Source organism: Ipomoea triloba, chromosome 3 (assembly GCF_003576645.1).
Source record: "Ipomoea triloba cultivar NCNSP0323 chromosome 3, ASM357664v1".
In the NCBI taxonomy this organism is placed as follows: domain Eukaryota; kingdom Viridiplantae; phylum Streptophyta; class Magnoliopsida; order Solanales; family Convolvulaceae; genus Ipomoea; species Ipomoea triloba.
In genome coordinates this window covers 7,622,318-7,638,751 of record NC_044918.1, presented here as the reverse complement: position 1 = coordinate 7,638,751, position 16,434 = coordinate 7,622,318, and the positions used below count along the sequence as shown (strand labels likewise).

General features: G+C 37.0%; 3 protein-coding genes across 3 annotated transcripts; 1 reads left to right on the top strand and 2 right to left on the bottom strand.

Annotated features, from left to right (window-relative positions):
- Nucleotides 1–253: 253 nt before the first annotated feature.
- LOC116012850 (ADP-ribosylation factor 1-like) lies at nt 254–985 on the top strand. Its single transcript, XM_031252526.1, has 3 exons — nt 254–667; nt 702–781; nt 937–985. The coding sequence occupies exons 1-3, from the start codon at nt 278–280 to the stop codon at nt 983–985; spliced, it is 519 nt and encodes a 172-aa protein (XP_031108386.1). The 5' UTR covers nt 254–277.
- Nucleotides 986–3,882: 2,897 nt separating this feature from the next.
- On the bottom strand, nt 3,883–6,648 carry LOC116012696 (probable receptor-like protein kinase At5g24010). The gene has a single exon (XM_031252338.1). The coding sequence runs from the start codon at nt 6,608–6,610 to the stop codon at nt 4,106–4,108; it is 2,505 nt and encodes an 834-aa protein (XP_031108198.1). The 5' UTR covers nt 6,611–6,648; the 3' UTR covers nt 3,883–4,105.
- A 2,588-nt stretch (nt 6,649–9,236) lies between these two features.
- Nucleotides 9,237–11,964, bottom strand: LOC116014056 (probable receptor-like protein kinase At5g24010). The gene has a single exon (XM_031254043.1). The coding sequence runs from the start codon at nt 11,920–11,922 to the stop codon at nt 9,466–9,468; it is 2,457 nt and encodes an 818-aa protein (XP_031109903.1). The 5' UTR covers nt 11,923–11,964; the 3' UTR covers nt 9,237–9,465.
- Nucleotides 11,965–16,434: the final 4,470 nt, after the last annotated feature.

Below are 16,434 nucleotides of genomic sequence, written 5' to 3'. Positions count from 1 at the left end.
AGATAAAAGTGGAAGATAGGAGTCGGAGCAGCGATGGTGATGGAGGCGAAGGAGGAGCTCGGATGACTAGGTCGTAAGAGGCGGAGAGCGTGAGAGTGGAGAAGAATTGTGTGGCAAAGAAACAGAGAGAGAAACAAATCTAGGAGATATTATCCGTTGATTGCATGCAGATTCGCATGCTTCATTTCTCCCTTTGGCTTTGTCTCTCTCTTTCGTTTTCTCTCACTAGATCCCTCTTTCATAAGCTTCTCTCAGGGAACATCAGGAAGAAAGAGCAATGGGGTTGGCATTCACCAAACTCTTCAGTAGGCTTTTTGCCAAGAAAGATATGCGTATTCTGATGGTTGGTCTTGATGCAGCTGATAAGATAACCATATTGTACAAGCTCAAGCTGGGAGAGATTGTGACTACCATCCCTACCATTGGTTTCAATGTGGAGACTATTGAATACAAGAACATCAGCTTCACAGTGTGGGATGTTGGTGGCCAGGACAAGATTCGTCCATTGTGGATGTGGGATGTTGGTGGCCAGGACAAGATTCGTCCATTGTGGATGCACGATTTTCAGAACGCGCAAGGTCTCATCTTTGTTGTTGATAGCAATGATAGAGATCGTATTGTGGAGGTAAGATATAAATTGCACAGGATGTTGAATGAAGATGATGAGGTAAGATATAAATTGCACAGGATGTTGAATGAAGATGATGAGCTCCGTGATGCTGGTATTTGCTAACAAACAAGATCTTCCAAATGCAATGAATGATTCTGGAATGCGCGCACGGTTGACCCATATGATTAAAAATTCGACCCGTCTCACGGATTGAGACCCGTGAGACGGTCTCACACAAGTTTTTGCCGAAAATTAATAGTGAGATGTCTCTCAACATATTTTCAATTAATTAACTAGTTGATTTAATATAATGTTTGTATATTTAGACCATACGTAAGTGCTGCATGGGCCGTCAAACACGAAGTAGGGACTTGAGAATATGTATACTTATTTGTGTAAGACGATTAATTAGTTATTGCTGATTAGTTGATTAATGAACTTAACAACAAACCATAAGAAATAATGCATGATTAAAACTTTGTGATCAAGGGACATTTTTCTTTGACTTTAAAGAAAATATTTGTTTTACAATATTTGGATGGTCAACGGCTAGTCAACACTACTAGTCGAATTATGCAAAGAACAATGGAAAAAAGCTAAAAACAAGAGGACCAAAGCAAGGAAACTCTTTTATTGCCCTAAGCTCGTGAAAAGTCGGTACTCCTTTCTCACCCTTATGCGGGGATATGTAAACAAGAGGCGCTCGGCAATATAAGGAAACAACTGGGAAACCTAAGAGCATCTCTGATCCATCAATGGTTCTTTCTTGGTTTTTTTATGACATGGAGTTGAGAGATGATGATTTGGAGGAGAGAGGTGAGAGGAGAGAGATGAAATATAATTTGCATTGGAATCGATTTTTTGTGGGACCTAGGAAGAGAAAGAAAATGATTAAAAGCTTTGTATGCTTGCGCGTTGAGGGCAAACGGTGCACCCTCCGGGCGCGTAAATCCCTTTTTTCCCTAACAATTTTGTTTTCATTTTGTTTTTTTTTTCTTTCATCCCATCTTCTCTTTCTTAGTCATACATGCAAAAACTTCTCAAAAACTTAACTATTGGAGATGCTCTAATGTATCAAAAAATAAGGAAACAAAATTTCCCAAAGTCAATCACATCCCATATTTGACATTGTACTAACATGTTACCAAAAATAATAAATTACCTTCTTGATGGGGAAATACGCCACTGCCCTCGCATATCACACTCGATAATCATGTAGGAAGCCGTATCTGGTTAGATTTGAAATGACTCGACACACGTATGTTGGGTTCCCGACCACGATTCATTCGGTAATTGCATCTCTTGAGTTGTACACCCTTAGCTTAAGCATAATTACCTTACTTCTTAATCACAGAAGATCGAGAAGGCTACTATGTTGATCGGGGTTGAGCATATATCGCTAATAACATGCCTTACGACCACAAACCGAACAAAAGGTACTAGTACATCACTAGCGTGTAGGTTGTTAGCTCCACCGAAGGACACTTTGCGTAACGAGAACAGTTGATGAATCTCTACACCACACATGACAAACATGACGGAGGCCCGACATGTGTTCCTCCATAGTCTTCTCTATATAAGGTACATTAAATGCACTTTGGAGGGGACTTTTGAACAATTTCTCTAAGAAAGAGGATCGGAACTTCCTGGTTAGAGATAATTCATCCTATAGGACAATACACAGTACACATAATACTGAATAAAATACTTGATACGGTTAGATAAATCGTATCACTTCCTAATTTATAAAAAGAAAAGTATTTATTAAGGCAAGAAATCTCAATAAATTGTGACTATTAATGCCTCCAAATATGCCAAATTGCCACTTTTAACACACTTGAAAATATTTCCAAAAAAAAAAAAACACACTTGAAAATCCTCCTCAAATACGTACTACTTCACACCCGAACCTGAGCGCTCTCTTCGAGGTTGGCCAACGGAACATTTCAGTACTAACTGCCTAGGTCATAAAATGACGTCGTTTCATTAAGTAAGAGAAACGGTTGCTGTAAGTCATAACAGAGCCCCGTAAAATATACTACAGTTTATCTCAAGAGATACTGTCTCACATTTGTTTTTATATTATAAAATGAAGCTGTAGTTATATCGAAATGAAACTATAGTTATGTTGAAAGAAAACTGCAGTGTATATAAAATAAAATTGAATAACAGTTTCACGTTTTTTAGTGTATATTGCCCAATGAAACTGTAGTTATATCGAAATTATATTGTAATTGTGTTGGAAGGAAACTGTAGTGTATTATAACAGAAATTGTAATTGTGTTGAAAGGAAACTGAATGACAGTTTCACATATTTGAGTATATAATGTCGAATGAAATTGCAGTTATATAAAAAATAAACTACAGTTGTGTTGAACGGTAACTGCAGTTGTGTGAAAAGGTAACTGCAGTGTATATATAAACTGAAAGTTAACGGCGCGAAACGAAAGTCGTTTCAGCCGTTTGTTTTCATTAATCAAAACGATGTCGTTTTGATGCATGCTCCACAGTAAAATTTGCGGTACTAGTATCTCATCCATCATATAAGATTGTAAAATTTGCGGTACTAGTATCTCATCCATCATATAAGATTGTCAAAGGCTCAATTTCCAACTCCTTTCTTGTATAAGAAAAACTATATCTATAAATTAAAATGTTAACGATGTAAAAAATCATAATTACTTACAGTTTACCTCCACTGAGACTCAAACTCACTCTCTTCTACATGGAAGTGCATGTCGGGTGGCACTAAACTACAAGATATTTGACAAAAATTTAGGTGCCACTAGACCACAAGGAGATAAAAATTTAACTACAACCACATTGCAAAGTCGACATAACTATTGATTATTGCGGGCCTGCAGCCACCCAGGTATGAAATGGTATCTCAGTCCAAGCCCTCTTAAAGAATCACGTGAATCTAGCTTTATGTCAACATCCCAATTTAGGTATATGGGCTTTTCACACTTTCAACAGTCTAATCAGGAAATTAAACACTACAAACCTTATCCTCATAGAAAAAACATTTAGGTTTAAAAAAAAAAAAAAAAAAGAATATTTCCCGGTCCAACCTCAAGATACGCCCACCATTGACAACCATAGCGTTGAAGACTGGAAGCAAGCAGTTGCAACTTGTAAAGATCACGAGAATTCAGAGATTCAAAGTTCTCAAATTTGACTTTTACACAGTACATTCATGGATGATGCTAGTAGAAGCAGATATGAGGAATGAGGATGAATGCTATTCTGCCATGGAATTATGGAATGGAAGCATATAAGTGCAAATTGACAGATATTATTTAAACAAATACATTATCACAGTAACATAAACAAGAAGATTAATCTTCAGGCAAGGCAATATATATATGCATTTGGGGCTGCAATTCTCCACATATATATGGAGAAGTGGCTGAGCAATTAAAATTCACAATGAAAGAAAACAGCAGAGATCAGATAATCTTGAAGTAATACCATATAGCTGAGATTAACTATATATCATCTTGCATCCTCAATGTTGAGCTGGGAGAAAACAGCACTAGCTTCAAGTCCACCACTTAATGTTTGGGAATCATCACCCTCTTCTTGGCTCATTGGCATGATGTTAGAAGGCAAGCGACGAACGATAGGAGGAGGCAACTGCAGCGAAACATCAGTCATGGAGTCTTCGCGGGGATTTAGAGGCATTCCGGACTGCTGAAGCCTGAGTGCATACTCTAAGTCCCACAGCACATCGGCCATACTGGGGCGATCGACGCCACTCTCTTGCAGACACTTGTCTGTGGTTTCCCCGAATTTCCTCAGAGAGCTTGGGTTGATTTTGTCCACTAGAAAAGGGTCAATGATCTTGGCAAGCTCCCCTTTCTTCTGCCAAGACATCCCCCAGTCTGCCAAGTTCACTTGCTCCCTTGGCAGCAGGTTGTTGATAGCCGGCCTAGCACACAGCACTTCGAGGAGCACCACGCCAAACGAGTAGACATCGGATTTTTGAGTGAGTTGCATGCATCTGTAGTACTCGGGATCAAGATAACCAAAGCTGCCCTTCACGACAGTGCTAACGTGGGATTGATCGAGAGGGCCTGATCTCGAGAGCCCAAAATCAGCAACCTTTGCCACATACTGTTCATCCAGCAGGATATTTGTGGACTTGATGTCCCTGTGGATGATTGGCATATCCAGACCAGAATGAAGGTAATGCAGGCCTTTGGCTGCACCTATGCAGGCTTCCAGCCTTTGAACCCAAGACAACTCCGAACGAGAAGTATATGATCTTTCTGCAGACTGCTCATTCAAATTATAAAGATGATCCCTCAATGTGCCCTTCTCCATGAACTCATAAACCAGAATCATCTCATATCTCTCAACACAGTACCCAATCAAAGACACAAGATGCCGGTGGCGAATCTTGGACAGGATCATTATCTCTGTTTGGAACTCTAACAAACCCTGCCCATGCCCAGGCTCACTTCTCTTCACAGCCACTTTCACCCCATTCCTCATAGTCCCTTTGTAGACCTTCCCAAACCCCCCTTCCCCAATCATTCTTTTCGGGTCGAAATTCTTCGTTGCATACAGGATTTCTGCCAGAGGCACTTTCAACCCAAGATTCATATCAGGACTAAGAGAAATCCCACTCTTTTCTGTGCTCCGGCTCTGCGTACTCACCCCAAATATCTGATCAAAGGGAAACTCAGAAGTCTCAACTGGCTTTTCCTCTCTCTTCTTTGATTTCAAATAAAACCACACTGCCACTCCAGAAACAAAAATGAAAGCCAACCCACCAACAACAGAACCAATTACTATCACCAAGCTTTTCCCCTTCTGCCCACTCCCATCTGGAACTCTAACCTGATCCTTACTTATCTGCTTAATCTCTAAACCATTCAGAAAGGAATATTTACTTGTGCCTAGCAGTGGACTAACACTGACCTTCATGAAACCAGACGCATCTGAATTGACCACATAATCAAGGTAAAAAGGAGTATTCAGGTCTGGAACTATATCATAAGGGCTAACCATTGTAATGAACTCATCATATACATAAACATTGAATTGTGACTCATTTCGACCGGCAACAATGTCAGAGAAGTGGAGCCTGAGAAAGTGTGTAGTATTGTTATTCACACTGAACCGCCATGTTATGTTGGAAGCTTTAGTCTGCGGATTATCATTAAGATTTAGCACTCTTGCAGTGTCGTAAACAAAGTCAGGGGCATCGATTGAAGTTGCCCATCCATCCTGGTAATTAGGCCTCCCAGTAGACGGAATACTCTTGGACTCTGAGGAAATCAGGTAAAGATCATCAGGCTCCCAGTTTCTCCACCAAGTATCATTGCCAGAGGTAATTAGCCGACCCCCAACGTTAATCCTATAAATCACATGTAAAACATTTGATGACAAGGTAAATTTGTTCATCTTATTGTCCACTGCCGGAGCACCAGGAGGAATGGAGGAATCAGGGGCTGGGAATGCTTCTATTGCATTCACAAATGCAAAAGATGATTGTTGAGAAGGTATAAACTCAATCGTGAGCTTCCACCCGGTCTTCACTGACACCAAAAATTCTTTAATGACTGGCAAATTGGAGCTATTACTGACGCCGAAATTCGACAGCAGAGAATCCCCGAGAGCCGTGACGGTGAATCTTGCATCGGAGAGATTATGGGATGAAGAAGAAAAGGGGTAGAAATGAAGGCGTACCGTGTAAGGGCCATCCTGGTCTGTCTTAAGCTCATACCCAGACTTTCTGTTGAAAATTCTTGCAGATTTGTAAATATCTTGTGGGTCTTCAACTACAGTGGTGCCGCCGGTGAAGTGGTCGTCGCCGGAGAAAGTCCTCTTGAATTCTGGTACGTTAGAGTCCGAGCCGCAGTTGATGAAGTAATGATCGGGTAAAACGTAAGCGTGTGAGTGAAGGTGAAGGGGAAAAGAAAAGAAAATGGAAAGAAAAGGAAGGAGCGGAAACAGAGAGAGAATCATCCTCAAAAAGTGAAAGCTTTCCATGGATACTTTTGGTTTGAGTAGTGGAGTGGAGGAGCAGCTCATCATTGTATGTGGACGACAATGGTAGCGTTAGAACAAGAATGCAGATGTTGACTGCAAGTTGACTAGTAGCACATATTGGGCCATGTTGACTAGTAGCAGACTAGCAGCCATTCATAATTTTTATTTTTACTCTTTTCACTCTCACTTAATTCTATAAAGGTCACACTTGTGTGAGACCGTCTCACAGATCTTTATTCGTGAGACGGGTCGGATCAGGTCGAAACACCATGCAAATGTCGTACTTATATGTGCAAATCTCACACTTATATGCTCAAATATAACATTAATAAAAAATTCAATTTTTGTTACTTATAAGAGAAAAAGTAATACATTTTTCATAATAAGTAATGTTGATAAGTGCCCCCCACTTATAAGGGCAAATATAATACTTTTGAAGAAGAATGTAACACTTTTAAATCGAAATGTAAAAGTATTGTATTTTCCCTTAAAAGTAAGAATGTAATACTTTTAAATCGAAAGGTAAAAGTATTGTATTTCCCTTAAAAGTATTACATTTATCCTAATAAGTAACAAAATTTTATTCCTGATTAGTATTACATTTGAGCATAAAAGTATGACATTTGTGCATATAAGTGTTACAATTGCATCTTGATCCGACCCGACCAGTCTCATGGTGAGACGGTCTCACACAAGTTTTTGCCATTCTATAACAATTCATAGGCATTGCACGATAATAAAATTATTCGGTGGATTTGAGTTCAAAATATATTATTTACATTATGAATATTTACAACTGAATACTCACAATTTACGTACTGAATGTTTACAATTCAAATTATGAACATTCAGTACGTAAATGGACACGGATCCACGTTGCACGGTGGATACCGGTCCATAGTATCGAACTCATAATTTTACGATATAATAATTATATTCTACTTATGTTAAAAAATGATTGTAATATCAAATTTCAAAACAGTAGTATTTTTTTAGGATGGGAAAAAAACAACACTTCTGTTTATATATATATATATATATAGCCAGTGTGGCTACACCGCCACTGTCGCCACTCGCCACAGCACACAGGCCACCTTTTGGGTTCTGGTTCCTAACTCGAATTGGAACCATACGGTCGATTCCTGTTTCAGTTCGGTTTTAACATTGTACTCTTCGAATCGAACCGTGGTTATATCTACTCAATAGTTTGAGATTTTTTTTTAACTTTTGAGGTGCCAATAGAGGGGAAAGAAAAATGAGGAGAAAAAAGGAAAAGGGAAAAAAAAAAACAAATCTAACAACAAAAAAAAAAAGGAAAAGGGAAAAAAAAACAAATCTAACAAAAAAAGAAAAAAAAATTTGTATGTAAAAGCTTTGCACGAGTAAGAATCAAATTCATAATATTCTAATATAATAAGTATATTCTACTTATTTGATAACTCATTTTGGGGCCATTATTTTTTTTTGAATACTAGTAACTCTATTACAATACACTATCTGTTCATAACTACTTTCTCACTCGAACCCACCACCTCCCGTATAAAGGGAAGGGTTTGATGCCACTGGACCACAACCATTTATATTAAAACACAACCATTTTTCTTTTAAAAGCCAAAACATCACTTATATTAAGACATCATACTCGAGTTACACATATAAACCGAGAGAAAACCAGGAATGGAGTCATAACAATCCATCCTCCCCTAACCCGCACAACCATTTTCCTTTTAGGTTGTATCCTAAGAGCTCCATAGTGAGACAACATTATTGAATGTTGTTTTGGTAATATTCATTTTAGTGTTCAAATTAAAACTTATTTTATACTCTTTTTCCTGGATTACTTGTGTGTAGGCCACAGTTTTATGAGTCCTGTCCAGATTCCCTCTCTGATCTTCGTTATCACATTTTGGACTCACTTGGACCCAATACATTTATGATTTCACCCGCCCGGCCAATGAATATTGTTAGCTGAATTTAAGATGCTGCTTTTATTGTTAACTATTGTTCAATTTAAGTTTATGGCAAACTATACCGTTTACTATTAATACAAATTCATTTTTAATATATAAATAGATCTGTATTTCAAAAAAAAATATAAATAGAATTGTAGTATAATAAAAATTGAATTTGTATTCAAATATAATAAACATATTAAGATTAAATGTGTAAAAATAAACCTATAACATACTAAAAATTAACATGTATTTCAGTGGTCCATTTTACAATGTAGATTATGGTCCTCAATTAGAAGTTTAACTTGCATATGATTTTAACCTAGTAGTTTAGACCTTCTCTACAAGGTTGGAAGACCATTTCTTTTGTGTGCGTAAGTGTATCAATTTTTTATTTTTTTATTTTCAAAAACATCCACAACGACTATCGAAGGGGTACTCTGCATAAAACTGACATTGTGACTTTAGCCGATAAAAAATGTTCATAAATGACCGATTCAAATCGAGAAAAGCCTAGAAAGTTAATAGGTAGGGCCTGTCATGTAACCCTAACCGGCCGACAAAAGGGTGCCTACAAGCCACATGCAACTGGACAATCAACTTGAATGGGGGTTGCCATAAATCAAATATTTCATAATGTGTTTACTAGCATCTCGTGATTTAATTGACTTTAGTACAGAACAATAAAGATTTCATGTAATTACAAACTGAAAAATGTTATTTCCACTTCCACAGAACACAAACAAGAAGATTAATCTGCAGGGAATGCATGTATGCACTTGTGCTTGCAAGTTGCAACTCCACATGCAGAATTGAGAAAACAACAACAAAAAAAGAAAAGTACAAGACACATACTGCTGAATCTGGATAACATAGCAAATGAAAGTATACTGAGATTATGCATCATCTTGCATCCTCAACTTTGAGCTGGGAGAAAACCTCACTGTCACTGACCACAAGCCCACCATTTCTAGTTTGTGAATCCTCATCCTCACCCTCACTGTTCGGCATGATGTGAGAAGGCAAGCGACGAAAAACAGGCAGTGGCAACTGCAGCGAAACATCTGTGTGTGGATCTAATGGCAATCCAGTGTGTTGAAGCTGCAAAGCATACTCTAACTCCCACAACACATCACCCATACTAGGCCTGTCAATGCCATTCTCCTGCAAACACTTCCCTGCAGTTTCCCCAAAGATCTTCAGTGAGCCTGGATTGATTTTTCCCGCTAGCCAAGGGTCAATGATCTCTGCAAGCTGCCCTTTCTTTTGCCAAGACATCCCCCAATCTGCCAAGTTCACTTGCTCCCTGGGAAGCAAGTTGCTGACAGCTGATCTAGCACAAAGGACTTCCAGCAGTACGACCCCGAATGAGTAGACATCAGATTTTTGGGTGAGTTGCATGCATCTTAAGTACTCGGGGTCGAGATACCCAAAGCTGCCCTTAACATCAGTACTAACATGGGATTGATCAAGAGGTCCGGATCTCGAAAGCCCAAAATCTGCAACTTTTGCCACATTCTGTTCATCCAGCAGGATGTTTGTGGACTTAATGTCCCTGTGAATGATTGGCACATCTAGACCAGTATGAAGGTAGTTCAAGCCTTTGGCTGCTCCTATGCATATTTCTAGCCTTTGAACCCAAGACAATTCCGAATGTGAAGACTGCTGGTCCGAATTCGAATTGTACAGATGATCCCTCAATGTGCCCTTCTCCATGAACTCATAAACCAGAATCATCTCATATCTTTCAACACAATACCCAATCAAAGAGACAAGGTGGCGATGGCGAATCTTGGATAGGATCATTATTTCTGTTTGGAATTCTAACAGACCTTGTCCATGTCCAGGCTCACTTCTTTTCACTGCCACCTTTACTCCACCCCTCATTGTTCCTTTGTAGACTTTCCCAAACCCCCCCTCCCCAATCACTCCTTTGGGATCGAAATTTTTCGTTGCAGATAGGATTTCTGACAGAGGTACTTTCAATCCAAGGTTCTTCATATTAGGACCAAGAGAAATCACACTTTGTTCCTCAACTGGTTTTGCCTTTTTCTTCTTCGGTTTCAAATAAAACCACACTGCCACTCCAGACAGAAAGACAAAACCCAACCCACCAACAACTGAACCAATTACTCTTACCAAGCTTTTCCCCTTCTGTCCACTTTCATCTGGAACTTCAACTTGATCCTTACTTATCTGCATAATCTCTAGCCCATTCAGAAAGCAATAGCTACCTGTGCCTAGCAGTGGACTAACACTGACATTCAAGAAACCAGACGCATCCGAATCGACCACATACTCGAAGTAAAAAGGAGTATTCAGGGCCCCAACCTTCTCAGATGGGCTAACCACTATGGCTTCACCATATATATACAGTTTGAACTGTTCAGTATTCAGAGATGAGCTAACAATGTCAGAGAAATGCAGCCTGATAAAGTATTGAGCATTGTTACTCACAGTTAAACGCCATGTTATGTTGGAAAGATTAATAGTCTGCTTATTATCATTAAGATTTAGCCCTCTGGCAGTACTGTAAACAAAGTCAGGGGCATCGAATTTAGTTGCCCCTCCATTGGGGTACTTCGGTGCCCCAGTCCCAGGATATTTATTACTCTCCGAAATTGGGGAAAGTAGGTAATCATCATCTGTCTCCCAGTTTCTCCACCAAGAATCATTTTTAGGCGTAATTACTGAACCCCCGACATTAATCCTATAAATCACATGTAAAACATGTGATGACAAGTTATAAATGTTCTTAGTATTATTAACTGCCGGAGCATCGTTAGGAATGGAGCTTTTAGGGGCTGGGAATGCTTCTATTGCGTTCACAAACGCAAAAGATGATTCTTGAGAAGGTATGAAGTCAATCCTGAGCTTCCACCTGGTCTTCACTGACACCAAGAATTCTTTAATGACTGGCAAATTGGAACTATTGCTGACGGCGAAATTCGACAACAGAGAAACCCCGAGAGCCGTGACGTTGAATCTTGCATCGGAGAGATTTGGGGATGAAGAAGAAGAAAAGGGGTAGAAATGAAGGCGTACCGTGTAAGGGCCATCCTGGGTTGTCTCAAACTCATACCCAGAATTTCTCTTGAAAATTCTTGCGGTTTTGTAGATTGCAAGCCGGGATTCTGGGAAGTTGGGGTCTTCAACTACACTGGTATCGCCGGTGAAGGGGTCGTCGCCGGAGAAGGTCCTCTGGTATTCGGATACCCAGACCGGAGACTTTGAGCCACAGTTAACGAAGTAACGATCAGGTAAACGGTAATCGTAAGCGTGTGAGTGAAGGGGAAAAGAAAAGAAAGGAAGGAGCAGAAACAGAGAAAGAATGATCTTGAAAAAGTGAAAGCTTTCCATAGATGCTTGTGATTCGTTGACAGATTGAAGGGTTTCAGTTGCAGCTTATCATAGTATATAACTATAAGCAGTGGCAGAGTTTTTTTTTTTTTTGAAAGATACAGTGGTGGCAGAGTTAAAAAGAATAATGCAGGTGTTGACTGCAAGTTGACGACTTGACAGAATGACAGGTAAAGTGATTATGGACACTAGCGCAAGACCTTATAAATGATTTTTTTACACCTTACTTTTATTTTTTTTATTCAAAATCTTGATGTTTATATTTTTTTAGACATATAGAATCAAGATAACTTATCATTTCTTGTCACATTATGGAGTAATAATGAGTGAGTAGAAATTGAAAGTGCATATAGTAGAATTCATTTAATTGACATTGTCTAGGGTTGTATTTCATAATACATATTTTTAATTATAATGGAAGAGTTCAACTAAGCTAGCTTAACCGGGATATCCCGTTTGTCTTCATTCAACTCATGTAGTTAAGACTTAAACTTTAAGCTACAGATCGAGTTAATAATCATTGTCACATAAAGTCATAATGCAAGTTGTTAAAAATTAGTTATATTCCAAAAATAAAAAATAAAAATAAAAATAAAAACTCAACTAGCATTACTACTGCATTAGCATCCATATATTATTTTTGTGTTTTTATGAGAAAGTCATAAGTAATATAAAAAATGTTGGAATTTAAAATATTTGGACAAAAAAGTCCCTCTCATTAATGTCCAAATATTAACATATATATGGAATATATGACATTTAGGACATTAATGAGAGTGACTTTTTTGTCCAAATATTTTAAATTCCAACATTTTAAAGATAATATATATCTAAAAGCATAATCTAAAAACATAAAGTGTGAATGAAGGTTATACCATTCATTTATGTACGTTTTTTCCGTTAAGTTTTTCTTGTACACTATGCTATAAAAGTTGTACTTTACAATATATTAGACAAATATACTCCTGCCGTTATAACTTCCGTTATCTTTTCACTATTGTTACCATGTACATGCATCCACTATATGTTTTTTTAGTTTCTTCAATAATAATAATAATATATACACATTATATATATTGAAATTATATTCTCAAAAATATATTGAAGTTATTTCCTAAAATATAAATATATAATTTATAAAAATATTTTACATTATTATTATTATTATTATTATTTACAATAATTTAAATATCTAAAATCTAAATAAATATAAAATATTAATATTAGAAACCTATTTTTTGCGCATCGCGCATAAAAAAACTAGTGTGTGTGTGTGTGTATATATATATATATATGTCCTGAGTAGGCCCTAACAGTAGGAGTGTTCATATGAGAAAGGGTTTGAACTCCCGGCCTCTTTAAAGAGAAGAGAATGCACGACCACTCACGCCAATGACCTTCTGCTACGTGACGCTTCAAGCTTGGCTTCTAGTAGACCCATTAATCCCTCGGGGCCTTCGGGTCCCTCATACTCACCAAAAAAAAAAAATAAAGAGTTACGGAGTATTTAATTAGGAAAATCTATTTCGACTGTCAAGTTTTACACCTTACTTTTATTTTTCTTACTCAAAAACTTGATGCTTATATTTTTATTGAGACGAATAGGATGAAGATGACTTATCATTTCTTTGTCACATCATGGAGTAATAATGAGTGAGTAAAAATTGAGAATGCATGTAGTAAAACTCATTTAATTAACATTGTCTATATACATATTTTTAATTAGGGTTATACTTATGTAAGACCGTCTTACGAGTCTCGATTTGTGAGATGGGTCGGATATTGATTAATCGGTAAGTCTTTAGTTAATGAGTCAAATCTTTTGACCTCATTAATGAGTCTCAATTTGCGAGACAGGTCGGATCTTTGATCTCATTAATCAAAGACCTGACCTGTCTCACAGATTGAGACTCATAAGACAATCTCACAAGTTTTTACCTTTTAATTATAATGGAAGAGTTCAATCAAGCGCTAGCTTAACCGGGATATCTAGTTTGTCTTCATTCAACTCATGTGGTTAAGACTTAAGCTTTAAGCTACACGGTTAATAATCATTGTCACATAAAGCCATAATGTGAGTTGTTAGAAATTAGTTATCTTTCAAAAATTTTAAAAATAAAAATAAAAACAAAACTCAACTAGCATTAGTATCCTTATATTACTTTTGTGTTTTTATGAGAAAGTCGTAAGTAATATTAAAAATGTTGAAATTTAAAATATTTGGACAAAAAAGTCACTATCATTAATGTCCAAATATTAACATATATATGGAATATATGACATTTAGGACATTAATGAGTGACCTTTTTTTTTTCCAAATATTTAAATTCCAACATTATATATATATATATATATATACCCGACCTCTTTAAAGGGATGAGAGCGCGTGACCACTCACGCCAACCAAGCAGGTTAATTATATTCCATATTTAAAGTATATATTAATACACAATAATTGATTACATATAGTATTAATAATCCCTAAATGCCTAAATATTCTTTGCTCCATATTAAAATATACAGCAATTAATAGTTATGCATAAATATTACACCTCAAGAGGAAACATTACATTTTTATAAAGAGAATTGGTGTTTGTCCTAATGTAATTATGATGACTATGTTGCTAATAACAAGAAAGAGAAAAAAAAATTCTAAAAGCTTTTTATTTTTATTGTTTTGAAAGTCAACAAAATGCTGATATATTAATCAATGAGGTGTGAAACACACTCAAGAGGAGCCAAGTACTAGAACATATGACCTGACTGTCACAAGCTAGTTTTTGCCAGAACTTGTGCAAGTTTGTTCGCAAACCTTTTAATGAACCTAATGGGACATGAGCCAATAGAATTGATTAACTGTCTACATTCTCTAAGCACAATGCCCAAGTACGGCCGAGACATGATCTTCCCTACCAATGCTTGAACCAGAGTCTAATAGTCGATCTTGGCTCAAACATTGCGCAACTCCTTATTTTTTATCCAAGAAAGAGCCTCTTTACATGTCATTGCTTCGACCAAACGTAGCTCGGGAACACATCAAAGCTGACCGTCGGAAGCTACAACAAAAGAGGCCCCATTGTCAATAACACAAACCTCACTTTCGTTGTCGCGCGGAACCCCCCATTGCTTCTTCTTTAATTTAAGCTGTTGATTTAGATTTGATCAACGGCTGAAATCTAATCTCAAGCAATTTTCACTTGAGATCCTTCTCACCGGAACCAGCCTATATATATGTGTGTATGTATTTATATATATATATATATGTATGTATGTATATATATATTGCAGTAGGCGTTGATCAATTAATAAATTCTCTGTAAGAACCATAGCATTTCGTGATTTATTGGTAAATCTACTTCGATTCCCTCTCAACCAATAATGCGGGACTATTAACATGGTTAAAGCAAACCGTTTGAAGTCAAGACTTGTATGGTACTCTCTTTATCACTATGTTAATTATAGAGATGTTTTCAAAATGAATATTGTATCAATATAGGATACTCATATTGATAAAATAATTTGAACTGTTTATTGTAAAAACGGGCATTTTCCCGCCTAGCGCCTAAGCTGTCTAAGTGGCAACCTATAATAACAAAAAATTAATTCTATGTGTGTGGGTGTATGACATATATTATATTATATTATATATATTATATATATCTCTCTTACTTCTCTTACTTATATAAATAAATAAATTTAAATATAGATAAATATAATAATAAAATTAACAAGGCCGATTCGCTCGAGTTAACTCGGCTAACTCTGCCGAGTTGTGCAAGTTAACTCGGCCTAATTCAGCTCAGTTGGCTGCCAACTCGGCCCAGTCGCCCGAGTTATGTGCTAGGCAGCCTCCTAGGCGACCGGCCACCCAGGCAAACGCCTAGCGCCTAAGCGGTCTAGGCGGGGATTTTTGCAACAGTGATATATATATAATTCAGTTCCTGTGCGGTTGGGTGTGCCCTGTGTGATTAAATTTGAGTCATTGATTTTACTTAAATCAACGTCCATGATTAACAAAATTTTTTAAAAAATGCAGTGGCAATTTGCTAATTTTTACATCTAGGCCAAATTTAAAGTGAGTGATTTTTCTTTTTAAGGTGTGTGGTTTTTGTGTTTAAAGTGCGTGAACTTTATGCTTAAGGTGCGTTGGTTGTGCGCTTAATGTGAGTAATTGTTAAAACTTAAGGTGCGTCAACTTGAAGCTTAAGGTGCGTGGTTTTTCTTCTTAGGATGCGTGATTTATATGCTTAGTGCGTGTGTTGTTGAAACTTAAGGTGCGCTATTTTAAAACTTTAGGTGCGAGGTTTGTATACTTAATGTGCGCAATTTGTGTACTTAAGGTGCGCCATTTTGTGTGCTTAATGTGCGTGTTTTAGATACTTAAAGTGCGTCATTTTAATGCTTTAAGGTGTGTCTTTTTAATTAACCCCACAATAGCACTTTTATATATATATATATATATATATATATATATATATATATATATATATATATATATATATATATATATAT

Coding starts and splice junctions, on each gene's coding strand:
- LOC116012850 (XM_031252526.1), top strand. CDS start 278: ATGGGGTTGGCATTCACCAAACTCTTCAGTAGGCTTTTTGCCAAGAAA. Junction 668..701: donor TGTTGAATGAAGATGATGAG/GTAAGATATAAA, acceptor TGTTGAATGAAG/ATGATGAGCTCCGTGATGCT. Junction 782..936: donor GATTCTGGAATGCGCGCACG/GTTGACCCATAT, acceptor TTGTATATTTAG/ACCATACGTAAGTGCTGCAT.
- LOC116012696 (XM_031252338.1), bottom strand. CDS start 6,610: ATGGAAAGCTTTCACTTTTTGAGGATGATTCTCTCTCTGTTTCCGCTC.
- LOC116014056 (XM_031254043.1), bottom strand. CDS start 11,922: ATGGAAAGCTTTCACTTTTTCAAGATCATTCTTTCTCTGTTTCTGCTC.